The sequence below is a fragment of the Notamacropus eugenii genome, chromosome 5 (genome assembly GCF_028372415.1).
Source record: "Notamacropus eugenii isolate mMacEug1 chromosome 5, mMacEug1.pri_v2, whole genome shotgun sequence".
NCBI classification, from domain to species: domain Eukaryota; kingdom Metazoa; phylum Chordata; class Mammalia; order Diprotodontia; family Macropodidae; genus Notamacropus; species Notamacropus eugenii.
In genome coordinates this window covers 188,777,441-188,800,138 of record NC_092876.1, presented here as the reverse complement: position 1 = coordinate 188,800,138, position 22,698 = coordinate 188,777,441, and the positions used below count along the sequence as shown (strand labels likewise).

At 37.8% G+C, this 22,698-nt stretch overlaps 1 protein-coding gene across 1 annotated transcript in view; it reads right to left on the bottom strand.

Moving 5' to 3' along the window:
- Positions 1–947: 947 nt before the first annotated feature.
- FGF9 (fibroblast growth factor 9) overlaps positions 948–22,698 on the bottom strand; it is a 42,260-nt gene continuing 20,509 nt past the window's right edge. Inside the window, 1 exon segment of the mRNA XM_072611717.1 lies at positions 948–4,414. Within this exon segment, the coding sequence (XP_072467818.1) occupies positions 4,169–4,414 (246 nt within the window). The 3' untranslated portion in view covers positions 948–4,168.

Here is a 22,698-nt window from a genome sequence, read left to right as displayed (position 1 = left end):
CAGGAGCAAAACACATATTAACATATGAGGATAGGCAAAAAAAAATTGAAATTGAAATTGAAAAAACACAGATTTTTATTTTCTGGATATATAATCACCACCACCTTGCTCCAGATATCGTATTTAAAACTTAGTAAGAACACTTGAACAGGCAGGAATGACTTAGCTAGCTGAAAGAAAAGGAAACCTGCTTAACCAATGTTTACATTTTTTCAACTGCTCTTACCAAGCCCTCAGAGGCTGGTGGGGGCAGGGGGTAGGTGATGCTCCTACTACAGCTGCTGGTTACCCTGTTGGATGTCTGTTCAGAGCAACAGCCAGGAGACCTTTGTCCCCATAATTCCCAATCAATCCCATCAATCCCAATTCAACAGCAAAACAGGAACTTAAAAAGGAGAAAATTTCTTTGGATAGACATGTATAAAACACATATGTTGTATAAAATACATATATGTAACATGTGTTTTATGTATATGTATGTATAACACATATATATAAAACACATGAAAACAACAAATATATGCATTTTCTTGTCACCTGCAATATCCCCCTCGCTGAGATTTGCTTATTTAGACTATTTTGCAAATTACCAGGTGTAGCCAATCTAAATTTAGCATATAACCAAGGTCAAAATATGCAGAAAACTGACTATAATTTCTCCTTTTTCTATTTACCCTGCACATTCACACACACACACACACACACACACACACACACACGTGCACATAGAATTCTTTTGGTTCCAAGTACCATCTTGGAAAGCTATCTCCTCAAACTTACAAAAAAGAAAAAATATCTTAATGTGTTTGCTTCCCAACCCCTCCTCCATACCCTCAACACACACACAACAGCTGTAAGAGCAAGGAGAACATTTTTTTTCCAAATTCCAATGGTTCATGTAGGCACAATTAGCTGAAACAGCTCTAAAATGGACATCAAGTAAAAAATACCATTTTTCAAAAGTCTGTAATTATGTATTTACACAAATTACATAACTGTGTATGTATTTACATACAATTACAGATTATCAGGTAGATAACATGAAGTCGATGTTTAGTGTTCATGAGAAGGGGTGTCATGGAGTGACAAAGCTGTCAATTTCTCTATAAAACAGGCCCAGGCAGGGTGAGCACCCACATAACTCTGACCTGCTCATGTCCTTCAACACCACTTGGGAAGGCTCACATGAGAGATGAAAGGATAGGTGGGTCAGTCCATGCCCATTCAGTCTTTGACTAAGGTGCAAGTTGGCACCAACACAATAATGATTTGGTGGCATGAGCATCTGTCTATGGAAAAGGGAACAGCTCATTCCATAAAGGCTAAGAGCTGCCATCAATTAGACCTTTGGTCACTAGTGACATGAGATGGGTATGAATCAACAAGCTAGAGATGAAACACTCCATAGCCCAGCAATACAATGCCCATGCCAAAACCCTGAGCCAGCAAACCCCTCCCCTCCCAATAACGCCTATTTACATAAATCGCATAAGTCAGCACTTATTTATTTACACACCATTATGGAGAATTGAATAATTCATTACAATTTATTGTATCACTTGCCAAAAGCACATAACATTTTACTTGTTTTTCTTCCTCTTTAAAAAGAGACCAGAACAAAATGAACTCCCAAAGTACACATCAAAGTAGCATTCTTGTATGAACTAACTCATAGGCATCTTAGCCTTTTCCATGAATCTCTTTGTGGTTGGGTTTTGTTTTCTTTGAGGCTGGCTACCTGACTTCTAATGCTACTTTAAGGAGGCTTTTAGCAATTGAGTAAAATGAACTTCAGTGCTGAAGGTCATATCTTCTACATCTCAGAAATTTGGTTCTCTCATGAGCAGATACTTAATACTTTTCCATCAAAAGAATCAAATATTTTATGGAAAACTAAAGCCTGAATATGTGCATATTTCAATAGTAGTGAAGGGTTTAAAAATAAATAAGAATCTTACTTGTTGGACTTAAATGCAAGTTACTATTTAGACATATAACTAATCCTAAAACAAGGGAATAGGCAATTCTAACCTCCACCTTAAATCAACTTATTATTATCACTTCTGCCCACTCCCTCCCAAAAAAATTCCTATTTAATACCATATTACTAGATTTAATTTTTCATAATGCAACTCATGAGGAGGGCATTGCTACCTACTCCAACTTAAGGACCTCAGAATACAAGCTCAGGACACTGAGACATGTACTGATATTTCATACCTGCTTTAAATTTGCCAGTGCCATACCTTTGTCCTACATAACGTGCATCAGAGCAAAACAAAGTGGGAATATTAAATTAAAAGTAGTTCAAGAATATAAATCTCCAAACATTTTTTTAACTGTCGCTCTCAATTTCCCATCATAACTGGCTACAAAGGGCTAGCTGTGGTGTGGGAATTTGTTATAAATTCCTTTTTTCTTAAATATTGCTTTAAGAATTTGGCTCTATTTTCCTTAGTATATAGTAAGAAATATTCTCCCTTGCCCAAGGGCAAGTTCCAAAACTATTGCTACTAAAGAAATATGTATTCCTATGCTTGACAGCATAAAATATTATAAAAAGTCTTGTAAAAGATATTATATATTGTAACCTCCCCCTTAAAAAAAAAAACTTGAGCGCTTGTGAAGACCATTTTAAAAAACAAAACACAGCCAACAAGTATAATGCTTTCCCCCTCATTGTCATTATCGATACAGATTTATTAGTTTCATTTTGCAAATTTTACTTTAAGAAGGGTGCTAGTATCATGTATGATGACAGTTCACACTGAAAGCAGTTCTCCATAGAAGATGTTACAATGACCCCTAAGGAACTTTTATCGTTTCATAGTAGATAGCCAAGTGAACAAATAAAAAGTGTTTACAAGAGTCATCCTATTAACCTGATTGTTGCCTCTTGAAAATAATTCTGTGCTATGTAAGCTTTTTTCTTTCTTTTTTTTCCTTTTTTTTTTTGAGAACCTTAAATTAGTACAATGGTGATGTTAGTTCTACCGTTCTGGAAATCTGCTAAAAATAAAAAGCATATTTATTGTTTAGCTTTGGTATAATTTGCAATAGGTTTAAACAAGTAGAATATATACCAACCCTTATACTTTTCCACAACTGTGAAGTTACAATGATGAAATAAGCCACTTAATCAGAGAGGAAATATTACAGACACAGAATAAGAGATTGAGACCCAGTTTGATCTTTAATCCTCTGGGGGGTAAGCTATGAAACAAGCAGTCTGAAGAGTGAACACTCAGGGTCATGAGTGGTGTGCATACTTGTACAATAATACGGGCACAAAAGAGATTGTCACCTTTCAGTACATTAGGGTCACGAGAATTTCTTGTATTCATGCACCTTTAGAGTTACTGCATGAATTTACCACAGGTTCGTAGCGGACTTTGCCATTTAATGCTTACGTAGCCTAAAGCTTCCAAAATGCCTATCTGGCCTGTACATATTTCATTAAAAATAAACTCTATATAATAAATAAATATATAAAATAAATAAAATGTTGCCTTTGGAATTTCTATAAATAAATTTAACTTTTTATTTTTTTTACTAAGAGGTCTTTGCTTTAAGCTCACTGGGATGATACCAGCAAGCATTTAAACTGAAAAGTCTTTTTTTTTTTTTAAGTAAGACTGCACCCTCCATGCCTTTGTCAATGCAGCGTACCCTTGAGCAGGCCACCAGCCAGAAATCCTGATGAGTCGAAGTATGGCAGCTATGCTGATATATGATGAAATACAACTGATCAAAAATTTAAAAGCGTGTCTATTTCCCAGCATGCATCAGGCCTTTTTCCTCTTTGCTTTCACTTCTAGCTTCCATCTCCCCCTCTCACACCCATTCACTCATGCATTCGTTCATTCTCTCTCTCTCTCTCTCTCTCTCTCTCTCTCTCTCTCTCTCTCTCTCTCTCTCACTCACTCACTCACTCTCTCTTTCATAATAAATCAAGCGATTGGGCATAGGCTCTCCTCCAGGAGGACAAACCTTTAAGTGCAGAACAAAATCAGCATGTTCCATCCAAGCCTCCATCATACATTATGCATGCGACAAAGTTTGGCAACAGTGGAGCTGATATGATGACACAGCTAATCAATAAGAACCCACCGCATGAAACCTTTATAGTGGTTACTTTTTAAGGGCTCAAGTGAAGGAATTGTCTTTGTCAACTTTGGCTTAAAATATCCTTATATAGTTCAGGTACTTTCTCAGGGTCCACTGGTCTAGGTAAAAAATGTGTAAATTTTTGATGCCGTTTAGTCCTAGTCCCTTCTCGTGGAGTCCCATCTTTATTTAATGCAACGTAATATCGTCTTCCAGTGTCCACGTGTTTGTATAGATTCGATGAGTACGTATTATACCAATTTTCTTCAAACTGCTCTCTGAATACACACTCTTGAGTTAATTTTTCCTGTGAAGACAAAACAGAAATAAAATATCTTACTAAAAATAAGCAACTTTCAGTGACATTTAAAATGATCCTACAGTGTGGTATGATCTTGATAAACAGATGCATTTAAAAATAACTATTTTTGCAAATTTCTCAACCATAAAATTCAGTCCCATTCTTATTTCCTATTTTAATGGCTTACTTACAAAAAAAATTAAAATAGCCTTAGAAGTTTGTTTTGTTTTCTGTTTAAACTGTGGACAGTCTTCCAAGAACAGTAATTTTTCAGCTTCCAAATCAATTTAACCCACATGCCAATCACTTGAGTGAGTCATGAAGTGCAGAGGATGATGAGAGAATGGAGAACGATTAACAAAGCTTTCTCCTTTTTTCTGCAGACAATTAAAAGGGTGACTATACAGGCTGGGAAAGTGAAAATTACCTAGCTAATGTCAAAAGTTCAGGTAAATGCTTTATTTTTTAAATGTTTTCTGTAAAGTACTTCTTGTACATCAGTAACACTGATTTTCATGCAGAGAAGCAACACCAGCCTTGGTGCCAAGCATTTTTGATCCTCCTACACAGGTAATTCCATTCATTCTCCTGAGGGATTCCAGGAGGGGGAAAAAAGTTCATCTCCTTCTTCCTTAAGGGTGACCAGCATGAAAAATCCAGCTGATAAATGTATAGCTTCCCAATATGCATAGAAGGAATGGCCAAGAGAGGAAGAGCGTGTAGCTACAGGATCTCTAAAGTGCATATAGCTGCAGTATTCCATAACATCAAACATCTACTGCAGAATCACCAGCAAATGGTCCACCCCTCTCCTGAAGTTCATGCAGCCAACAACACAGCATGAACTGCAACAATAGCAGATCTAAATAGGGTTTATAGGATCATAGACCTGGTGCAGGAAGGGTCTGTAGAACCACTAAGTCCATCTTCCTCATTTTATAGATGAGGGAACTGAGCCACTAAGCAGTTAAGTAACTTGCCTAAGGTTATACAAGCAGTACATGACAGGTTATCAACTCAGGTTTTCCTGACTCCATCTAGAACTCTATCCACTAGGTTACCTATCTGCCTTTATATGAGGATACCCAAAGTATCACTGTATCCCTTTTTATTGCTGAACCCTAGAAAAACAGAGCCTTAGGACTGGGGGTGTTGTTTCCTTCACAATTATTAATGTGGAGACATACTGAGTAAGTAGAACTATATTGGATGTTTTGAGGAAAATGTACCAAATGCACTAAAAGTGAGCTGTACTACCTATTTGTAGCTTCACAAATAAAGAAATAATAAAACAGTATACCTAGGTATAACCCAACAGGTAACAACAACACAAAAAAAGATTGGATGTTGATTTCTTCCATTTCCACAATTCTGTCCCAGAACTTAGTGGATAAATTATATGCAGTACTAAATTCTGGTCATTCATTATATACACTCAGTGGAAGATTGTCAACAATGGACCAGCTACCCAGCTTAACTGAAGCAGGTGAGCTTCCTAAGGGAGGGGAGGAGAGAAGTTGCTAGTGCCAAGAGAATAAAACCACCAATATGACCTCAGTTAATACTTCCCCTTACATGCCAGAGTCCTATACCCAAGAGCCCTAGAATAACAATATCCCCCAGACCATCAGCTCTACTTCTAGCCCAGCCCCCTTAAGCTATCATTTAGAGATGCAACCTTAGAGGAGAAAGAGCCTCCAACATTCCCACCACCACTAACACCAATCATCAACCAACGGCCACCAGTAAACCCTAGTAATAGTTTCCCCCAGACACCAAACCACTGATCTTGCTTCCAGCCCATTTCCCAAAGCTATCATCAAGAGGAAAAACCCTTGTGGAGATTTGACCTAGCAACTTCTGCAGATTTTATAGCCTCCATGTTCTCAGTAGTTACAGTTACTAAGGACTGGGAAGAGAAAGTTCTCACTGTGAAATCCTAGGCACATCAAACGGTTCAAACTCACAAACAGATAGGGTCTTATCAGTATAAATGACACTAAAAAAATCGTTACCATCTCCTTTGCCACTCTGTTCCATCCATCACTGTGTCTTTCTACCTTATTTGCAGCTGAAACTTCCTGTATGTGTTGTCTTCTATTAGAATGTGAGTTCCTTGAGAGCACGGACTATTTTGCTTTTCTATTTGTAACCCCAATGCTTATTAACACAGTACTTTGCATATAGTAAGTACTTAACAAATGCTTTTTCTTCTGATTGCAAATTCAATGATCGTTCTATTATGTCATGCTCAAAGACATGGTTTAAATTTCAGGAGCCCAAGAAAAAAATTTCAAAGGGATTACCCCTCCAAGCTCCTGCACACACCCAAAGAAATACCCTCGGAGTGCAACTTTGTGGAATTACTGCTTTCATCAATTCTCAAATCACTTCTTAGCTTGTATCTATGCTGATGATTAAGCTACTTGTCTTTTTACCAGCACCTTCACCCAAAGATCTATGTGTCATTACCCATGTTGATTTCTTCATGAGTTTTCAAAGTATAGTAAAGTAACAAAGTTTTAGCCATTTTAGCTATGTGGTTTCTAGTTTGTATATTTGCAACAAAGCTGAACTAGTGTCTTCAAGTGTTGGCCCAGCCAGTCCTTGTCCATTGTTGGTGTGGTTTGTTTCAATTAAATCTCTGTCTTTAGTCGAACTGAAAGATTCCTAGTGGTAGAGTTCAGTCTTGTTATATGTTCACACAAGTATACTTTATCTGCCTTAGCTCTTTGATTATGCAAAAGAAACTCAATGTACCATGGGGAGTAAGTATTCTCAAAAGCTATCTTTCCAAATAATCAAGAACTCAATAGGTTAGAATTGTTTTAATCTCACTAAATAGAAGAAATTTTGCCAAAGGTATGGAAAAATCATGAAGAAAGGAGTGATCAAGTATCAGATAAGAAGAAAAGGCTGGGTAACCCTGAGGTTAGGTTGTGACTACATAAGCAAAATGAAACCAGAATTGGGAACCAAGGAATTACCCACAATAGATCAATAGCTTCTACTAAATAACAGATAATGACAAATTAATTTTACTCAGTTGCAGGCTAAAAATATGAATTATTTGAATAATTATCTACATTTTCCCTCTTTTCTCTTCTCATGTAGACTAGACCCAACTATATTATGGCAGTCAATATGGAAAAACAAACCACACACACACATTATAAAAATGCCTAGCCAATTATACAAATGTCTACTTCAGAAATATTGGTTAAAATTTTACTTTCCCATTGGATGTATTTGGAAATTTTTAGTTTAATCTTCCCCTCAACTCTCAGCAGAATACAGATAGAGTACACAGGTCGTACACTGAGGGTCCCATTCTAGTTAATCCCACTATGGAAAGTATACAGCTGGGCGTGCACTTGGGAATAGTTTTCACGTCATCTGCCTCTGCACAAGGGGCAGATAATTTCCTCACCAACACACCCAGATGAACCCAGAGAGGGCATCCCTCTGTGGATATACAACAGCCCACTCTCCTCCTGGGGTGGCAAAAAAGTAGACCGAATGTGTTTTCTCTTTCATTTGTATTAAAACTGTCAGAACAAAAATAGTGTGTTAAACATATTAGTAGCTATCTTTAGGCTATACCTCCATCTGTGTAATGAATATTTTCCTCACATTAAAGATTATTCCTGGCTAAAAATCACTAGTTTGGATTTATTGTAATTAAATAAATTTTTAAAACTTAAACTAAAAGCTATGCTGTATTCTTTAATTACAAAAACAGACACTGAGTGGTATTATACACTGAGTCTGCAGTTCCACAGGGGACATGAAACTAATCCAAATGAAGTTTGCCTTTTCTCTGTGGGAAATCAAATCACCTGACAAGCACTGCAGAATCCATCCTATTAAAAATAGAACTATTCCTAAAATGTCATATTTTCTTATTTCTTGGATCTACTCACTATTCAACATTTTCTCTATAGTTCATATATTTCCCAGAGTCTTTTGATTTGAGAATGTTATATACACAATACATATATATATATATCATATATCATATATCATAGATTCCTTAAGCTAAAGAGTATCCCATAGTCATCTAGGCCAGGGGTTCTTAACCTTGTTTGTGTTATGGACGCCTATGGCAATCTGGTGAAATCAGTGGGTCCCTTCTCAGAATCATAGTTTGATTGGGGGAGGAGGGGGTGTTAATTCATAATTGTAGGAAACGCTAGATTTGAGTTAGAGGTTAGTGAAAACAAAGATGTAATTTTTTTCCCCATCCAAGTTTGTGGGTCCCCTGAAATTTATCCATAGCCATGGACTGGATCTATTGCGGTATATATGTGTGTGCATGTGTGTATACACACAAATATGTGCATGTATGTATATATTTGCAAATATAATATATATGCACATATACATATGTAAATACACATTCCAAGGTGGTCTTCCTAAACTGAAAATAAGCTCACTTAATTCAAGTATAAACAAACATTTGTTTCTATTTTATCTATAACTTTCATATAATTATCAAAACAAAACCTCCCCAGCAGAGGGATTACAGACAACCACACTGTTACAACTTGGATCCCTGGATTTTGTGTTTGTTTGTTTGTTGTTTTTGTTACTTTTCAGAAAGCACTGTGACTGTTCTTAATCTTCTCTCCCAAAGAAAAGATCCACTAGCTTATATTGAAGGTTAAAAAAAAAAATGAGACAGCAGGAAATAACTTGGACCTTCCTGAAATAGAACTATATGCTATAACAGAATATACCATAGGAATCTCAAGGGTAAATTCCAAAACCCCTGCTTCCCCTACTATCTCCTCTCCCCCTCAAAATGTGAAAAATGCAAATCTTTTGGGGCAAAGACAGGAATCAATGACAAAAGACAAGGAGTAGAAATGGTACTAGAGGAAATGTCATAACGAGCTCTAGTAGTGCTTATTTTGGTAAAGATTCTCATTTCCCTTTTCTGTCAGAATGTGAAAACTTCCTTCCTAAACATAAAGGGGGGAAGATTGAATAAGTAAAAAAACTAAAGTGGCATTTTCACTGCTCAGTAAACATTGCTCTATTTCCCCTAGTAGGCTATTACAGCATAGTTTACACACACATAAAATAGCTTTCTAGGGAACCCAGAAAAATGGATTATCCAATGTGAGCATTTGTCATAATCATGCGAAGTTCAATTCTCCCATACAAATGTAAAGTCTATGTCAGCTGCACTGAGATCCCAGATACTATAGGATGAGAGATACAGAGATTGAAGGGGCCTACCTCAGAAGGAGAGAGGGAGGAACAGAAAGAAGGAAAGAGAAAAGGAGAGAAAGAAGGAAGGGAAAGAAGGAAGGAAGGAAGGAAGGAAGGAAGGAAGGAAGGAAGGAAGGAAGGAAGGAAGGAAGGAAGGAAGGAAGGAAGGAAGGAAGGAAGGAAGGAAGGAAGGAAGGAAGGAAGGAAGGAAAGAAGGAAAGAAGGAAGGAAGAGAGAAAAGGAGGGAGAAAAGAGGTAGGGAAGGAGGGAGGAAGGAAGGAAAGAAGGAGAGGAAGGAAGAAGGAAAGATTTATAAGAGCCTACTATAAGTCAGAAGGAGAGGAAGGAAGAAGGAAAGATTTATAAGAGCCTACTATAAGTCATTTAGTGTGCTAAATGCTTTACAAATATTAACACATTTGATCCCTACAACAACCCTGGGAGGTAGGTGCTATGATGATCCCCATTTTACAGCTGAAGAAATTAAGGCAGACAGAGGTAAAATGACTTGTCCACGATCTCACAGTAAATAAGTGTCTGAGGCCTGATTTGAGCTCAGTGCTTGCTGTCTCTAGGCCCAGTCTTCTATCTACTTGACCACTTAGCCATTCAGAACAACCACTTCATGTTAATAGATGAGAAAACTGAAAAAGGAAAAGTGACTTTCCCAAGGTCACACAGTAGAAGAGAGCCAGATTCAAACCTAGGTCTTCAGAGTTTGAATGTTTCATTTAGTGAATGAAGTTTTCCAGAGACCAAAACATGACCAAAGTCACCAATGCATTGCAGTTTTATGGCATTTATAACTCCTACTCTTCCTCCTTTTCCCTTCTCATTCCCCCACAACTCCCACCCCCTGCTAAACTTGCACAACCCACAAAATGTGGAAAGAAAAGAGCACTACCCATTTCAGCTCTTATATAGCAGAATAGATGGGTTTTTAGTCATTCTTCTTGTTTAGAAGTATTGATGTCACAAACTAGAAGATTTCACTGTATACATAGGCATTAGTGTTACAGATGACTTGGGAAAACTTCTGGAAATCAGCCTCATTCACCACTTTATCCCATTTTTGTACATTTCATTAATTGTTCTATATTCTTATTTACACTCCCGGGTAATTCTTACAAATCATAATTTTTTTAAAAAAGTTATATCAGTGGAACTTTAAGAGAAATCTTGATCTATGCTTTGACACATGAGCAGTGATGGGGGGGGGGGTGGAATACAAAAAGTATCTGCTTGCCCATAACTATACACTTTAGAATTATGCAACTCAGATGTTTTCTTACTCACCCACATGTTTCCAATGCAGACAGTTTATAGAGTATTCCACTATAAAGTGATCAATTCTTGTTTTACTGTATTTCCACATTTTAACTGCTTTTTTAGATTATTTAACTGTGGCTGTTTATAGCATACCTATCTTTGAACTGTTGGATTATATCACCGGGCCTGGGTGGAGAATGTGGACTTGATTCAAAAGTCTAGCGAAGCCCATGCTTTGGAACACAATCTGGTGAATGTTAGCTACTATGGAAACCCCATTTTATTCTGTGTCATCCAGTCCTGAGCAGTGGAGAAAATTGAAATTTAAACTGCGAAACTTGTACCAGGCTCATTAAAACTCAGTATGAGTTAATGACAGGAAAAATCACAGTACATCCCAATGCATATCGAGGAATGTTATCTAATAGCACATACCATTGGGGAGATTAGTTTGAAAAGTATGGAAATTAGAAAGTATAGGGTCCATGTGGACATTACTATGCCCAATTTGTATCTATAGCTATAAAAAATGGAAAATGGAGCTAATTGGAATTTTTTCTCTCAGAAAACGGTAGTTCTCTGAAAAGTATAAATTGTAGTTCTACACTGACATTTTCAAATGGGATTTCTACATTAATATATGTATGTTGTGGATCTGACAATGTTTAGCTGACCAACTGTACAGCTGACTGCCTTTATTTCTTTGTGTCAACAAAGAAATGTGTGACAAAAAAAAAAAGAAACCTAGTCAAAAAGGAAGTGAAAAATAATCAACCAATGTTCCATCTGTAAACAGGTAATATAAAGAGAACTTGAGGGAAAACCCTCAACACATTGTTTGGATTCCCTATGGCAAACATGAAGAAGAGTCATAAAGAAAAGGCAGCAAGGATGAGTTGCAATCAACACCCTTGGAGGAAACACCCACATAACTAAGAACACAGATCCTTTAGAGTATTCCAGTGATAGCTAGCTTACATAAATCATACTTTTAAATACTAAGAGTGACTACTCAGTAACAGACTTAATTGTGGAGTCCTTGCACATTTTATAAGTTAATGACTCTGATGTAATCACTCATTTTTATATCTACTATTCATTAGAGTCATGGCATTTAAAACTCTCTTCACCACAGCATCTCTTACGGATAAGTTCTTATTCTTTCTTATATTTTCATATCCTCTCTCTCTCTCTCTCTTTTTCTCTTTCTCTCTCTTTCTCTCTCATTAATAATAAAGCAGTAAAGTCTTAATGGGAGTTGTTGTAAGGATGGGGATGATTAAATATAATGACTAAAGGACCTTTAATAAGAAGCCCAGTCTTTTAACTCCCCTCTCCAGGGAGACATCCTGAATGAGGGAAGCAGATGAGAAGAGAAGGAAACAAAACACAGGAAATCGGCAGAGGAGAGCCATTTCTCAGTCTACTTCAAGATCTACTTGAAATCAAACGCCCCTCCAAAAAGCTGGATTTTCTTCAAAAGACTAAAAACTACAGAACAGTGACCTTGTCAGCTTTTCTATTAAATACTGATCACTTGAACTAAGACAGCAACCAAAACACTTAGATCAGGTCAACATGGCCAACCTAAAGCATAGGGTTATGTAATGATTCACCTTAGGGGAAATAAAAAAATCTTCGATGAGCCCCCCCACTGCCCCACACACACACACACACACGTTAAACAATGGGCTCAGACAACATCAAGAGCAATCTGCTAAACATGCAATAGTACCAACTGGCTTCTAGTACTATGTATTCCTTTAAACAGTATAAAATGAACATTTGAATACCAAATCACATTTTCCTATTACCTTTCACTATATTTATATGAAATACATCCCACAAAAAATGTTTTGCCTCTAGCACACAGTAAGATTCACACTTAAGAGTCCTCACATTCAAGCTAAGGAACAGTTAGTATTTGTGCAGTCTATGGGCATTTCATTTTTCCACACAACCCTTGCAAGAAAAGCTTTTCAAATTCATCCATATAACTTTGCATGCTGATTAAAATCACATACACTATTTATTACACTAACCAATATTTCTTTGGGAATTGTCACTGACATATGACTTGAATGTCTCCACATGAAATAAAAGCCATCGTCACATGGATTACCATTTCTCCAAGTCACAGAAATACCTATTAGAAAAGTTACAAAAAGAGCTAAACAAGTTCACTTGTTTTTCCAAATGGTCTGTGTAAAGTACAAAGGTATTCCCATCTACTAAAAGAGCCATTATATTGGCACCAAGAGAATCTTAACTTTGATAAACTGCCTTCCATCAGGTTTAGTACCACATAGTTCCCAGTAGCATGGTGCCAATGGTTCCTTAAATTTCATTTTACTTTTAGCCCAAGGGTTAGATGCTTTGGCTACTCCAGGTACATTTGACATTTACTTCAATATGAGGTTACAATGGCATCACTCACCATGTAGGAGCTCCCGAATGCAAGCTGGTTAATTCTTATCATTTATTAAAGGCATTAGCAAGAAACTGTCCCCAAACATATCTTCATAATATAAGGATCTCCTGCACTGAAATCTTAACATAAAATTCCTTTGCAAAAGGAAGAACACACAAAAGGAAATTTGGGTTCCAACTTCCAACCACTAAGTTTCTAATATGATTTCGAAGAATGTGATATGAGTGAGAAAAAGACTGTGACACAACCACTTTCTGTGAAGTATAAACTGCTTCAAGAAGTTTTGCCGTCAAAGGTAACAATGCCATGCTTTTCATAAAGACTAAAATTCATTTCAGTTGAGGCTCCACTTTTCAATTGCAGTGACATTTAATGTGAGTGGTATTCAGCTTTTAAAAGTTTGACGTGGGCTCTTCAGGTGGTCATTTAATGAGATCTCCACATATCAGCCAATAATAGCAACCATTTACACATTCTGACCTCCATTTTTGTTTGACTCTGTGGTCCTGGCAAGCACAGCATTTTAACAAATGGTTAGAAATATGCAGCAAACATTTAAATACCAAATCATACAAGCCTGAGCTACTTTAATTCTACTCTATAAAGAATTAATTCAAAGGATACACACACCACCAGCCAACTATTTCATTTTGGAAGTCATTTGTTAATCTGAAAGGTCAATAAAGTCAAAGTCTAAAGTCAAACTGAAGAAACTAGCTAAAAACATCTTCAATGGTAATTTTCTGTTTCTAAATCTTTCAAGGTCCTTGCATACACAGTTGTAATTAATGTCTATTGAATTCTCATTCTGGATACAGTGGAAAAGAGTGAAGAGTGCTGGATTTGTGTTCAAAGGATCTGGTATTGAATCCTGCAGCGCTCTGCCACTTACTGATTCTGTGACCTTTACAAGTCATTGAATCATGCTAAGCCTCAGTTTTCTTATCTATAAAATGGCAAGGATGAGTAGTTGACCAGATAACTTCAAAGATCTCTCATTGCTTTGAGTTCATGAATCCTATAAATTTACAGATGTTGGGGGGAGGGGATGATATCCCATCCTAAATGCTCTTTAAAAGGCATGCTAACCAGGAGAGGGTGAAAAAGAAATTGCAACAAATATGGGGAATGGTCATAAAAACAATATCAGTTGACTCCTACAAAAAAGCAATAAATACAACAAAAACACCAGCTTAATTTATGTTCTAAGCAACAGAAACAAGAATGAAAAGGCTTTGATAAAGGACAAAAGAGAGAAAGGAAAGAGGATGACACCTTTATTTTCTAAGTGCTCCCACAATAATAGCTCAATGAACTGCAGGGTGAGTGAGTGAGACAGGCAAACAGATAGAGACAGAGACACTGAGAGACAGAGAATTGTATCTGCTACATGGTCTTGAGCAAGTCACTTCCATTATCCCGGTTTTAGAGGATCTAGATCTCATCTGTAAAACCAAAGGTTGGAACTACTGGGGTGTGATAGAAAGAATACTGAATTTGAAGTGAGGAGACCTGGATTTAAATCCTAGTTCTATCACTCACTGTGTGACTGTGAGAGAGACAGACATTCAACCTCCGGGCTTCTGTTTCCTCACTCTAAAATGTCTTTTCACTGGCTACCCTCTATGCCTGAAATACCCTCCCTTCTCACCTTCTACCTTGGCTTATCTGGCTTCCTTTAAAACTGAATCAAATCCCACTTTCTGCAAGAGGTTTTTACCAGTCATTCCTTCTTCTCCCCTTGCCCTCTGCTAGTACCTTACCTTTAAGATTACCTCCCATTTTTATTGTATATATCTTGTATGTATATGGTTGTTTCTATATTACCTCACCCATTAAATTGTGAGCTTACTAAAGATAGGAACTAGATTTTTTCCCCCTTTCTTTGTATCCCTTGCACTTAGCACAATGCCTGGCATATAGTAGGCTCTTAATAAAGGCTTATTAACTGAATGTTCTTCCCAGATTTGATATTCTATGTTTACATAAGATGTGATCTGTAAGCAAGATCGCTTCCTATTCCAAAATGCTACAATTCTACATAGTAGGTATTTCCTTTTCAGGGTTCCACTACATATTGTTAACTAAAGTAAAGGCTCAAGAGCACTGCTGACTGATAAAGTGACTGATAAAGTGACAAGCTGACTAGGGAACCTGACATACTGAGCTATTTTAAGAACTCAATTAAGAAAACAACCTAAAAATGCTAAAAATGAGATGATAAGAAATTGATAAAAGGTAGAGGCAAAAAAGCCATATATGTATATATACCTATACACACACACACACACACACACACACACACACACATATATACATATATAACAAATGTAAAAGGGAGAAAATGCAGCCCTAAGAAGAAATAACTTAGCAATTTCTAATCCACCTTGTCTGGCATCTCCCTAGTCCTTTCTGATTTTCCATGATCATTAACACCCAAATCAAGTACCATTCCTCAGCACCGACTTCAGGTGATGCAGTTAAGTAGTTAGAGTTTTCCTTTGGCTTCTCCCACCTAAACTCAATTAAATTCAACAAATTTCTATTAAACAACTACTCTGTACAAGCCTAATACTTGTTATGGGAAGATAAATATAGCACAAATTCTGCTCCCAAGAATCTTACCATCTAGGTATAATCAATACATGTACATAAGTAGTTGATACAATGGAGAATGTGATGGGTAGAGTGCCATGAAATGAATTATGAGACCTCTAAGTGTGGAGAGAGAGGTAACTCCTATCAAGTTAGACAGGTGTAGCAGAGGTCAAATGTAACATGAGGAAAGGCTTCAAAGAAGAGGTAGCACCTGAGTGGAGTCTATGAAGTAAGAGGGGAAACTTCAACAGATGGAGGTATGGGGGGTGGGGACAACAAAGGGTCCCTTTCAGACATGGGAGAAGGCTTGATAATGGAAGAAGGCAACATGAAAAGAGGAGATAGTCATCTAACCAGGCTGGAATATAGAGTATGTTAAAGGGAATAATTGCAAGAGATTAGACTGGGAAGGTGATTTGGAGTCCCACTGTGGAGGGCTTTAAATGGCAGGAACCAGACTTCTTGCTTTATTTGATAAGTTATAGAGAGTCACTAAAGGTTTTTGTGTTGACCAATGACATAATCAGAGTGTTACATTAGAAAGTTTACTTGGGCAAAGATGAAATAGGGAGGGAATAGAGTGGAGACAGGAAAATTAGTCAGGAAACGCTATAATAGTCAAGGTAAGGAGAGATGAGGGCCTGAATTAGAGTAGTTGCCGTGGAAGCAGAGAAGACAGAAGGGAAAGATATTTTCAAAGTAGAAGCAATAGGAGCTAGCATTCCCCATGTCTCATTCCTAGTTCCCAGCAACCTCATGTACCACCAGTGGCTGAAGCCTTTTAACTAGCCTTCCCTAGGCCTAAAGTGTACAGTCCTTTTAACTTCCTTCTCTTCTCCATAACAAGTTACCTGTCCTGTGCCAGATTCTCCCAGTGTTCTATGTTAGGTCACAGCTGTCTAATTAATGTGATAATTGGTGATAATGGCTTAATGTGTTAACCCTCTTAGGGGACATATTTCCATTCTAAATTGTGTCTTCAGGAGACACAATGTCTTAACTCAAAGGAATGGGAACTCTAGACCCTATAACAGATGGGGAAGGGGGTAGACATTTGCCATTTGGGTGCAGTAGAGCAACATAAATTGCAATATGAAGTCACTTGCCTATTCCAATCTCCCATATTATGCACAGAGAAAATTAAACCCCTAACAAATTAAAAGGAATTTTTAAATACTAAGTGGATAAAGGAATAATTAGATTTATTTAAGAACAAAGCAAACAAAACAAATTCCAACAGAACAGCTTTGATTTTCTGTTAAAATCTGAAAACCATCCTAAACTACAAAATGCCACATCATGATTTGAAGGAATAATTTCATCTGCTTCATTTAATTTGAGGGACAAATTTGAGCACTGCCCTAGATGGCAAAAGCAAAAATCTGTCATTTCATTTGGCCCCAGAGTGTGCACATCCATCACGAGGATCAGCATTTCTATACTGAAAATGCTCCCTGAGACTTGCAGATGATGCTAAATAGGAAAGTCCTCAGGATAAAACAAAGGACCAAGAGGTGACTCCAAAGGAGATTAAAGAATAACAGACACAGGGGTAGGAAACAACAAACCAGAAATCAGTGTGTTTTTTTAAAATGCAGTTTATTACAAAGAAAAGATTATGTGAAACACAGCTGTTCCGAAAGAGCACTCTGTGAGCAGCAACGCAGAAAGGAGCCCAGGGCTGAAAGTGTACAGCAAATTATGTAAGAATTTACAATGCAACATGGCAGCTAAAAAGGCAAAAAGGGGAAAAAACAATTCTAGGGTACAGGAAAGGACTCGCATTATGCACCAGAGAGAGCAGTGTTTCTGCATGACCTTGACAAGTCTGGTTTTGGAATGCTCCATTAAACTACCAGCCCTTCTTTACCAGAAAGGGGAAATATGCAGTGGAGAGATTATGGAAGACTGACAAAATAGATTAAAAAAGGGAGGAATTGATTAAGGACAAAAAAAAAAATAACCCTTTCTGGAAAGGGTGAAAGGAAACAGTTCTATGTACTGCTAAACCAATCCATTTCTTAATACTACTTTGAAAGGAAAATGCTAGCCATTTTATGTTCCTTTCACATATCCTGTCAGTTTTCTCAGCTGGCTGAGGAGGTTAAAAAAAATATATCTATAGGTGTACTTTTGCATGTAAGGGGTTCAAAGCCAGAAACAAGCAAGGGTGTCCACTAACTGTGGTTACTGCTCCTTGAGGATCTGTCAGTAGTCCAGTGGCTCCTACTGAGGCTTTGAGTGGTTGCTGATTAGAGGAAGTTCTTTAGGTGGCTCAACTACAATCCCCAGGTGACACCAGATTTTAGGACCAAGGCACAAACCAGTCCAGCAGCAAGGTAACAAGCAGTTCTGGCAGTGCATGCTGGGTTGAAAGAGCAAGAGAACAAAGCTGGGCTGGGAATTGGGGAAAATGAATACAGGGGCATAGCTCAGGAAGCAGCTGAGGGAGAAAATATCTGCCTCTGCCCCCATCCCATCCCCACCCCACCCCCAAAAAACCTCATACCTACATTTCTAAATCCAGTAATCGAGGGAATGGCCCCACATAAAAAGTTCTACATTGAAGCCTAAAATTTAGGATGGCTACCAAACATATCTTGTGAGATGGACAGCTAGAACCATGGGAGATTCTAGTCCCTTCTGGGCAGACTACAGCAGTGACTGAAAAGGAGATGAAGATTTTTCTAGGGGCTTGGTGAAATCTATGCCTAAGAAGCCTCTCTGTAGGTTCTCTCAAGGTTCTGGAAGGAACTGAGTCATCCATTTACTTAAAGGTGGGTCAGGGATTTGGGTCTGCACTTCTAGGAAAGAGATAACCTTGGACAGAAGAGTTAGGACAACAAAGGAACTAGTATGGTTAAGGAAACTAGACTGAGGAATACAGAACTTACACCTTATGGGACCTGTAAGGATTGCGCAGTCCAATCTGCTCTTTTTTCAGATAAGGAAATTGAAGGCCAATGGAAGTAAGTTGACTTGCTCAAAGTCACCCACGTAATTAAATAGCAGGTGTTAGATCTGAACCCAGGCCCTTCCCACTTTAATTTCAGCAATGCTTTTCCTACCACATTTTCCTTAGGAAGGAGTGAGGATGGAATCAAAGAATGGAAAAATGAAGGGACAGAAGGAAGTTTCCCTTTCTGATGCTTCTTCTACTGTGTATTTTCTGTTATTTGTAACTAGGCAGTCCCTAACCAATTGAAACTCAGAATGTGTTTTTCCATAGAAACAGTGTTGTAAATGGTGATTAGGTTCCCAGGCCAGCCCACAAAAGCCTATTGAACCTATAATATATCTAAAAGAAGAATACTTGCAATAATAATCTTAATTAATTGGGAAGATGAAAAAAAACACAGAGACCTGCATTTAAATCATTTCAACTAGTATTTTTAAGTGCTACTATGTGCCACATATGAGCTAGGTGCTAGATACAAAGACTAAAACTAAACAGTCCCTACCTTCAAGGACTTTATATTCTACAATGTGCAACATGTATGCAGATAAGCAAATTAAAAATATACACAAAATAGTGTAGTTATGGGAATTACAACTTGAAGGGGGCACAGGGTGGGAGGAGGAGGACAAACAGGAAATTCCTCTTGTAGAAGGCAACACTTGAGCTGATCTTTGAAGGGAGGTGGGGGGGCGTCAAGAGAGGTGGCTAGGTGGTGCAGTGGATAGAGTGCCAGGCCTAGAGTCAGAAAGCTCTGAGTTCAAATTCAACCTCAGACACTTACTAGCTGTGGGACCTTGGGCAAGTCACTTAACCCTATTTGCCTCAGTTCCTCATCTGTGAAATGAACTGGAGGAAGAAATGGCAAACCACTCCAGTATCTTTGCCAGAAAACCTTAGATGGACTCATGAAGAGTTAGACACAATTGAAATGACTGAATAACAACAAAAGGGGTTCCAAGAGGTACAGGTAAGAAGGGAGGGCATATTAGGCATGGGAAACAGTCTGTACAAAGGCAATGAGGTGGGAGATAGCATGGTGAGTACCTAGAACAAAAAAATAAGCCAGTCTGGGTAGAATGTAGGGCATGTAAGGGTATATAAGGTACCAATAGTATGAAACAATAGCTTGGAGACAGATTGTGTGTGGCTTTAACCGCCAGAGGAATTTGTATTTTATCCTAGAGGCAACAGGGAACGACTGAAGTACTTAAGTTTCTTAGTACTCTTACAAAAGTCACAATCTCTCTAAGGCTGTTTCCTTATCTTTATAAGGGAAAGGATAGTGCATATTTTACCTTCCTCCAATTTTACTGTAAGGAAAGATCTTGTAAACCTTTAAGTCACTATGAAAACATAAATCAGTCTGTCTTAATAATATTGCCTCAAAGTGGAAAATAGTTTAAAGTTCCACTTTGTTCCAGAAACATATCTACTATACCATAAGTAGCAGGTGACCTCCGTGGAAGCCGTATGGGAGAGAGGAGCATACCTAGTGTGACTGCCAGAGACACAGATTCCTGGTGATGGAACCTTTTTGTAACTCTCTACATGACTCTGTATACATAATAAGATAACACCTCTCTTTCTATTTCTACATCTGTAGTCAGGGAAGTCACCTCCCTGAGTCAGTCACTCTTAGGGGTCCTGAAAGGGAGGAAAAGGGTAATAACTCCATAGAAGGAGGAAGAGTTCCAAATGCAAACTCCCCTAATAATTGTTTGCATGTGTAGGGCATCCGTAAGTCACTACCTGCCTATGATCCATTTTACATGAGAAGAGATACAAATAGAGTAAGAATCACGACAATGCCAGCTATGGAGCTCTCTTCCCAGCTTTTCTCTCCCATGTGTCAATATTATGTCTATCTGATTGCAAAGGCTGTGTTTCTGAGCCTGCAGGAGGACTATACTCTTAAGCTTCTTCTCTTTGGCATGTAATCTTTGACTCCACTCCTACTAAGGGACAGAAAGCATTTTTTAAATGAACTATTGATTTCTCCAAAACATAGAGGATGATATAGAGATAAAGATAGATGTGATACACAAATAGATACTGTGTGTGCACATGTACTTGTGTGTGCATACATATATGTGTGTATACACATGCACACATCTTTCCCATGCTCTAAAGTCCTAGAGCCCTATAAGCCATGATTCTGGCCACATCACTCCAAAGGCTGTCATGTATGACTCATACAATGAGTTTGGCTACCCTACTCTATGATCATAGGATTCAGAGCTGGAAGAGATCACAGAAATCATCTTGTCCAACCCAATCATTTTCCTAAAAATTTGAACAGTCAAATAAAAAGTTTTCAGAAAACTAAAGGCCATAAGTATAAATGCTGAGAAAAAATAAATTATATATGGGCTATATAACTAAGGCTAGTGAGAAAGGGGAACCCTTTAAAATAATTAAACCTAGAATAAGAGAAAAAAATATAAATGAAAATTTTCAACCTAACAGAGAGATCAAAGACATCGCCTTCAATACTAATTTTTCCCCACATCTCTATGTTACAAATTGTTGTAGAATGGATTAAAAAACATTTGTTTGGTTGCATATTTGATCCTGGTAACATATTTTCTTATTCATGGAGAGCCACATATAATGTGAATGTATATCAAGGAAAGAAATATAGTATCTTTCCCACCCACCCCCCACCATCATACACTACCTATGTACTCACTCCCTACAGCAAAATTTTGTGCACAGGATGACACAGGTTTAGAGTGGGGACCTTAGAGGTTAACGGGTCAACTGTTTCCTTTTACAAGCAGAGGAACTGAGGTCCAGAAATATTAAATAATTCAAAGTTACAGGGAATAAGGGGGTCTTTGGATTCCAAATCTGGTGCTCTCTCACCACTACACCACACTGCCTATAGCACCTTATCCCTGGAACATCCTAGGAGCTGGCACTTTTTAGTACATCTCTCTTACAAAAATGCCTGGTGTTCATATGGATGAACCTGAGGTCCTGAATTACAAGGTCTTGAAGTACCTTCTGAATCATCAAAGAAAGAATGCTTTCTATAGGCTGGTTTGAGCATTGAATATATTTCACTGGGTGCATATCCTTTGGAAACTGGTAATTCATCAGTCTGTATGTGGTAATCCTTGATTAACCAAAATATTTGGTTAACTAAAATATCTCATGTCCTGATCATGCTGAATATCCGAAAGCTTACCTATTGACCTGGTGCATTCTTTTTAATGTGAGCTGACTTCCTTAAAGAACTCCATGAACTCTGAGAATCTGTGATTTTACATGACAGGTTTAAACTTCTATTATCAAAAAATTTTTGAAGAAAAAATATTGGTAGGTTTTTAAGGTAATAGCACCTAACACAGTACTCTTATTGCATAAATCCACAGAAGCATGCATAGGGGAAAAGGTGACCATATCCCAAAAAACCTCCAAAGGGGCAAAATCATCAGCTTCTGACCCAACACACCCTTGGAGAGGGGCCATTTCTAGGGCTGCATACCCAAAGGACTCCTTCCTCGTGTCCCACTATAGAGCTACAATTTCCATTAGTTCACTCCCTATTGTACAACAGACCAAATTTGTGGATCCAGAGCACTGGACTTGGAGCCTCAGAAATTTATGAGTTGTGTGACCAAGGGTAAGTCACTTAACCTCTCTATACCTCAGTTTCCTCACCTGTAAAATGGGAATAATAATAGCCCCTACTTTCCAAGGTTGTTGTGAGGATCAAATGAGATAAAATATATCAAGCAAATTGTAAATTTTAAAGTCTTATATAAATGCTATCCATTATTATTATTTGGTGAATTTACATTGCCATGGGTC